Below are 7,123 nucleotides of genomic sequence, written 5' to 3' on the forward strand. Positions count from 1 at the left end.
AGATATGGATATTAAAATTTAATTGTAGCAGTCAGAAGTGTTTCGACTTCGTGTAGTACATTTGATATCTTAAACTTTAGGAGTCTTCCAGAGACAAGGAGAAGTTTTTTTTAGATGCATAGCTCATTTTTTCCACCCCTTCTCCCTTTCATTTCAGATTGTACAAATCCCTTTCTGTGGGGAAATTGAGTGTGAGGATTGGATCAAGAAGACCACTGCCAGGTAAAATTTAACCAAACTGGAGAGGATCTGTCAAGATCAAAATAAAAATGTTCTGAATGTAAAGCAGGCATGTAAGATGCATGTGGGTGTAACGCTCATGTACAGTCTTCGCCCTTGGCTCCTGCTGTCCTGTGTAATACAGTATACTTACACCCTTAGATTTGAAACTTTCAGACTAATTAGTGTGTTTTTGAGATTTTATGCATAATACACTTTATTGTATCTTCGCTTTTAAATAAAGGTTTTTACTTACGAATATGCTTTTATTTCAGGGATCAAGATCTTGAGCCTGGCGCCCCCTCCATGGGAGCAAAAAGTCTCTGCATACCTTTTCAGCCTCTCCGTGAACTACAGAGTGGGGCAAAATGTGTCTGCGGCAAAAACCCTGCCAAGTTTTACACCCTATTTGGTCGTAGTTATTAAACTGCTAATGAAAGCACCTTCTCCTTTATCTGTGAATTGAACTTTTTTTAATAAGACTGAAATAGCCCCCAAACTTAATCAGTTTTGTGACTTTTTAGATGATTCAAAAAACAAAGCCATAAACCATAAACACCCCCAATTGTCAGTCTTAGACTAGCAGTAATTCGCAGACTTTTCTGTAAACACCTCTAATAATAAACATGTATCGTGAGCTGTAATATGCTTTGGTTGTTTTTTCTATGTTGCTGAATGGGAAGGATGGAATATACCTTGCTCATGTCTTTGTCTTTTTTTTTTCCTTTTTGGTGCATATTTTCTTGTACTCTCTGAGAAAATGTCTGAAAGATTGGAGAGAACATCATAAACACTCCAGTTTAGTGTTCCTACATAAAATTTACACATAAAATGACTGTTTTTAATTTTGACTTCAAAGCTTGTAAATTTTTCAATTTTCAATACAGACTTGCTGTTAAGTTTTAGGCAAGGTAAATTCTACCATTTTTGGAAACTCCCTCTTGAGCCAGGTGTTTCAAAGAATATATCCACCCCATCCTGAAACACATTTGAAAGACTATCTTAAAAATAAATGCCACATTGTTAGCTAGATGTAGGTGAATGACATTGCAGATATTTTGCAAAGCTCTGTTTTTGTTATCTTATAAACTGGCATTTATAGCTGTCTCACAGCAATACTGCAATGAGTAATGCATAGGCAATCTGAAGGGAGGTATTTTCAGTGCTAAAGATTTTAGACTGTCGTTATATCTATGCCATGTTCCTTAGAGTCCCTTTTCTTTTCCTTCACTTACTATGTGTAGCTTCAGCAGAGAAGGTTGGGTGTTGCAGAGGTATGAAATGATTTGAAGAGAGAAAAAAAAAACCACTTTCATTTCTAGCATAAGATTGGCTTAAAGAAGAAAGTCCTGGCAATAAATAGCACAAAAGAGTAACTTTTGAGTGGTGCATACTTAGCTTGTTCCTCATTCTTGTTTTTGCTGCATAATGGAAGGTTACCTAAACCCCTTGTCCTGAAGAGTTGAGTGAAAACTTGGCAATTAAAAAATTAGACCAGTAAGATCCTCCCCAGACTCTTCCTAGATCAATACTACATGTCTCCCTGTTCTTCCTGTTTCCAAAATCCAATTTTTGTATCAATAGTCCAAAAGTCTTAAGCATATGAGACCTACAGTGCAGGTCTCCATCCTTCTCAGCTTTTCAAAAGCATGTAAAATGTTTGCTTTTGCATAGATTCATGTGGCCAGCCTTCAAAATATTGTCAAAATACTGAATATGAAATTGAACCAGTGGCTTGTCCAGCTTATTATCACTTGTGGTTGTACCCCAGGTTTTGAGAGAAAATTGCAAAAATGATTAAATACTTTAGACCACCTTGCTCAGAATGCTTGAACACTTGGAAATTCTCTGACAATGATTAGTACTAAAGGATTTGTTTCGGTTGCATCTTAAAATCATCATCTCTCTCTTTTTTTTTTTCTCACTATATAGACAAAGTCTCAGGAGTGGTATTTAGCAAAGGATTTGGGGAACAATACATCAGTCTATGCGTTCATCTTTCTTTCACAGCTGACGTAACAGAAGAGTGGCCCTAAGGTCTTTCTGTCCTGGTATCCTGCCTCTAACATGGACTGGAAATATATTTTGAGGACAAGTTTTAATAGTAGTAACGGAGTGTTGTTATCCCAGACTCTAAAAATGGGTAAATCAATCTAGTTTTAAGAGCTATTGCCTATTGCTTACACTGTCATACACACTGGGCGCTCAGGGAGGAGGAAAAGCAGTAGCCTGCAGCTTCGGTGTTCTCAGGTGTAAGTGACCAGAGAGTGCCAAGAGTCTGACGGAGCAAAACATGTTAAGAACTGATAAGCAGTTTCAGCTCCCATCAAAACACAACTGGTATTTTAAAAATTAGATGTTTAAGCTGCTAATAGCACAGAACAAAGAAAAGGCAAAACTAAATACTGTTTCAAATACTGCAACCTTTATCAGTTTGAACAAACAGCCAGCCTTCAACCAGTTGACTTGATTAAATTCATGAGTAAACATGTTGACAATGCTGTTCTTAGAACTGAGGTACTCTCAATCCGTAATGGGTTTGAAGACAGAGCTTCCCCTCCTGCCCCCCAGCATGTTTCTTCCTGTCATAGTAGGACTTGAAGTACCTGAAGGTGATTGAATCTCCTGTGGTGATCTTCCACAGAGGAGAGGCTAATGCCTGTCTGGCAGAGATTCCTCTGTCTCAGATATCCTTCCACTAAAAGCACAAATTGAGCTGTCTGCAAGTAGAACTATCCATACTCGTAATTATACCAGTATAAAAAACTTTATCTCTTGGTAAATTATCTACTAGAAACTAAGTAAATGAATCAGAATAACATAATGTGGTTGATTAACTGATACTACTTTGTGTTTATAATAGAATTGCAGATAGTTTTCTTTGTTCTTGGGGTTGATAAGTTTGGGTTAAACTTAGTAAGGCGGGATACAGTGATAGTGCCACTCTCTATTGACAAAATAGAGCACACTTGAGCGCTTTAGCTCTGCTGAAAAGGTAATGCTTGAGCTCATGTTTTGGTAATTGAAACCTTGTATAAGGTAGGACTTTTGAGAGCTCTGAAGTTTGAACTTGGCCTATTCTCATTGAAAGGAGAATAATTGTTGAAAAAATCTCACTTTTCTTGCTATGTAGTTCAGATAAAATAATTTTGTTGAACATCACTTTCATGCAAAAAAGAAGAAAGCACCATAAAAATAGCTGGAATAAAATAGTAGTACAGGTGGGAGAGGAAGAAGAGCATGTACCAATTTCAGTGTTGTTATTGGCTATACCAGTTCCCTGTAAAGTTGTTACTGGTGTTCTGAAAAGAGGGGGAACAAAATCAACCTCAGGAGTTGAAGCTGCACTGTTTAGGTAGACAAGTGACCACATGTTAAAAATTACATCTGTTGGCAGGCAATGCTTCTAGCATACTGAACTTTAAACATAAATACTTTGGCTGTTGAATCCCAGTGAGCAAAAAATAAATGAAAATTGGGGATGAGTGTTTGAGTTTTTGAGCTTAAGTTAATTCAACTTGGTAAGTCTAAGGCCAGCAAGGACAGTTGGTCAGTTCAGGTTATCAGTATTATTATCTTATCTCTCTATGGTGGTGCTGCATGCCATTTCCTTCCGTTTTATCTTGTATCTAACTGTGTGTATGTATCTACACAGATGAACTTTCCAAACAAAAACTGGATCATAAACTTTTCAAGGAAGGCACCTGTTCTTATCTATACTGCCTAGTATGCAATTAGCGGACAGATTTCCTTAAACACTGGGATTTGAGAGTGCAAAAACAGCAAGGCATACACTCGAGTTCAACAGTCACTGCAGTGACTGAAAAGAAGAGTCTCAGCTTCAGGTTCTTTTCACTCTGTTCCAGACATGGCACCAAGTATAATCTAGGATTTCTGTATCTCTTATTTTCTCTTTAACTTCTGGTCATGTTTTCCCCAAATCTGTCTCTTTTCTTTGCAAGTGTAAGAGGATTACGATGTGATTTTGAGATGGGCAGGGATTTCTAAATAGGAAATAAACAATGCACTTTGGGTTATTTTGTTCAACCTTCATGTCTGTTGGCAACATATTTAGAAAATGGCTTCTAACCTGGCTCCATTTCCATGAGTAATGTCAAAATGTACCAACACTACAAGCAGCTGAGACCTGTAGATTGCTAAAATGGAGGAACAATTTCCTTGTCTTCAAAATGTGCTTTTTGGACATTTTCAACTACACTCTCAAGCAGTGTGTGTTCACTGTGTTCTTAAAAATGTCAATGCAGCTCGGTTTTCAAATGTCTTTTTCTAAAGGTACGTAGGATCTTTTCAGTCCTGAAGTTACTGACAACAGAAATGGCTGCAACAGGTATCAGAGGACATGTTTTACATTTAAAAAAAAAAAAAGCCTTCTCTAATTGCTTAAAATTCTGGGCCGTATGATCTGCTCTCTGTGCGTTATTTTCTTTCTGAGACGCTGGGATCCGTTCTGGTCCATCTCTACAGCAGCCAGTGCCGGAGATCCCAGGGATCCATTTCTACAGCAGCTGGTGCCAGTGCTCCTGGTATTATGTTGGTTTATTTTTGTTTTTGCAGGGCCAAAATGTCTCCTGAGGGTGGAGCACTCACGGGAGTGGAGCCTTCAAGCTGCCTTAACATGATGAATCTAGCTAAGCTGCCCTTTAGACTGATTTATTGCTTTACCGCTGCCTATAAAAGCGGCTCCCACGTGTGAGCAGCACTGACAGCGGAGGGCAGAAGCGCAGAGGGCAGTTGTCCCCCGCGCAACTCGGTCCCACAGACCTGCAGGGACAGGGAGCAGGAGGAATGGGTCGCTACTCGGGCAGGAGCAGCAGGCTCATCTTCATGTGCTTTGTGACCCTGGTCCTTTTTGCTGTCGAGATCTCAGTAGCATACGTTGGCAATTCTCTTTCCTTAGCTTCAGATGCCTTTGCAGTTCTCTCCCACCTCATCTCTATGATCATCGGCTTGCTCGGGGTGAGGTTCAGCCGCGTCAGATCGCACAAGGCAAACACTTTCGGCTTCTCCCGGGCAGATGTGCTGGGAGCCTTCGGCAACTCTGTTTTTGCTGTCGCTCTGATGTTCAGCATCTTCATCGAGGCGATCAAGAGGTACATCAATCCTCAGAAGACAGAGAAAGCTCTGCTTGTCCTCATTGTTGGGATCGCAGGTCTGTTCTTCAATGTGTTCAACTATGTTATCTTCATGGACTGCTGTTACTGTCGTGCACCCCAAGGAGACCCTGAAACAGGTAAATAATCTAATACAGTCACTATGCATCTCAGCATGCTGTTTCCAATTAATGACTTTTCTAGAGACTATTGACTGTTTTTCTGAGATGAGCAAGTAAAATGTCATAGTTTTTTTCTATTCTTTTATTAGTAAGGGTAATGGATGCAATGCCTGAACCGGTATGTGCTTCCCACTTATTCTGTAAGGCAGCTATTACTAAATGTGCTTCTCAGTAAATAATGTGTGAGTCGTGTATAGAGTGGCTTTCTAAAGTGAACAGTGACTTGCAAGAGAAATTTTCTCCCTAATCCTCTGGCTGGCAAAACGTGGGACAAGGTGTAGTACAGATGTGCTATGACCATAAGGAGATTCTTACTAGGAAAAACGTGTTCCTGAAATACCAATTGTCCACAGGCAATAACTCTCAAAAATTGAGTAATTCTGCTGTAACTTTCTTCCAGGACCTGATTATCTTTTGCAAAGAATTCACAGTTTGTACAAGAAGAAAGAATAGGTCAAGACAAAAGGGGAGTCTCAGCCTTCTTTGAATTGGGGCTGAACAGTTGAAGATGGCTGTTCTGAGAATATTTGAACGATGAAAAACTTGTGAATTCTTTGCTGCTGTTCATTAGCATGAGCTTTAGAGGGAGGCAGCGGAGAACCGGGGGTACTCTGCTACGTAAATACTTCGTCCACATGCCTGCAAAAATGTCAGACTGCAAACAGCCCATTGTCTTCTGTAAAGCATTTGCAGAAGGTTCTGTTGAGCTCACGGAGGTGTAGCCTTTCAGTTTGTTTTCCTCAGCACAGGTTTTTCAAATTTCAAATCTCAGCATAGGAATTCCAAATCCAAAGAGATGAGGACCCTTTATTTTATTCCTGCAGAAAATGCCTCACTTCATTTCACGTAAGATAGATGTGTGTGTACACTCTCTCTTTCTCTGTATGTGTATATATATGTATATATATCTACACACACCCATACAAACATATTTCTTAGAAAGAGAAATATTTGAGTTGGGATAGGAACCAGATATTTGCAAAACATTAACTGGACATCCTGGTGGAATAGCTGAGAGACCTGTCTAACAAAGCAGCGGCTTTTATACACTGCTCTATGTGAGGTTCAGCTTTAAGGCTGGACAGGGCTTTGGAGGTTCTTGTTCTCCCATGCTGGAAGATAAAGTTTGTGTTTACATTTAAGTGTTTAATATGTTTCCTATAGGACTATAAGTGGACAATATTTCTGTTTATTACAGCTACCTCCAAACAATACTAAAGGTTTAATTTTACTGGTGTTTTACACCAAAGCCACACGCACAGCTTTTGTCTGTCCATTTTTTCAGATGCCCAGTTCTTTAAAATTTGAGCTGCTCGTAGACAAAAGCAGTGGCAGGATGTAATTAGCAAGGGAGGAAGAATGGGGGTTAATGGTCTTTTACCTTTGGGACTGTCACCAATTCCTCGCAAAGTCATGATCTCTGTTTGTGGTGGCTTTGTGGAAGAAAATCTGTTTCATCCTAGCAGAAAATTGTGCCTCTGGGTGCAGTCAGGGAGGAGAAACACACCAGCACTTAAAGCCAAAAACGGAGAGTGTCAGGCAACTAGGAAATTAACCAAAATTAATGCAGTTGTGTGGGTAAATGCTGTTCTCCCTCAACTTCGAGGATGC

At 39.6% G+C, this 7,123-nt stretch overlaps 1 protein-coding gene across 3 annotated transcripts in view; it reads left to right on the plus strand.

The window, feature by feature from the left end:
• Window positions 1-862, plus strand: part of EPRS1 (glutamyl-prolyl-tRNA synthetase 1) — a 39,389-nt gene extending 38,527 nt beyond the window's left edge. For all 3 annotated transcript variants that reach the window (XM_035565430.2, XM_035565410.2, XM_035565421.2), the window contains 2 exons: window positions 158-222; window positions 495-862. In XM_035565430.2, coding sequence (XP_035421323.1) covers window positions 158-222; window positions 495-645 — 216 coding nt within the window. In that variant the 3' untranslated portion in view covers window positions 646-862. The remainder of the gene's footprint in view (window positions 1-157; window positions 223-494) is intronic.
• The last annotated feature ends 6,261 nt before the right edge of the window (window positions 863-7,123 follow it).

The sequence above is a fragment of the Cygnus atratus genome, chromosome 3 (assembly GCF_013377495.2).
Source record: "Cygnus atratus isolate AKBS03 ecotype Queensland, Australia chromosome 3, CAtr_DNAZoo_HiC_assembly, whole genome shotgun sequence".
NCBI classification, from domain to species: Eukaryota; Metazoa; Chordata; class Aves; order Anseriformes; family Anatidae; genus Cygnus; species Cygnus atratus.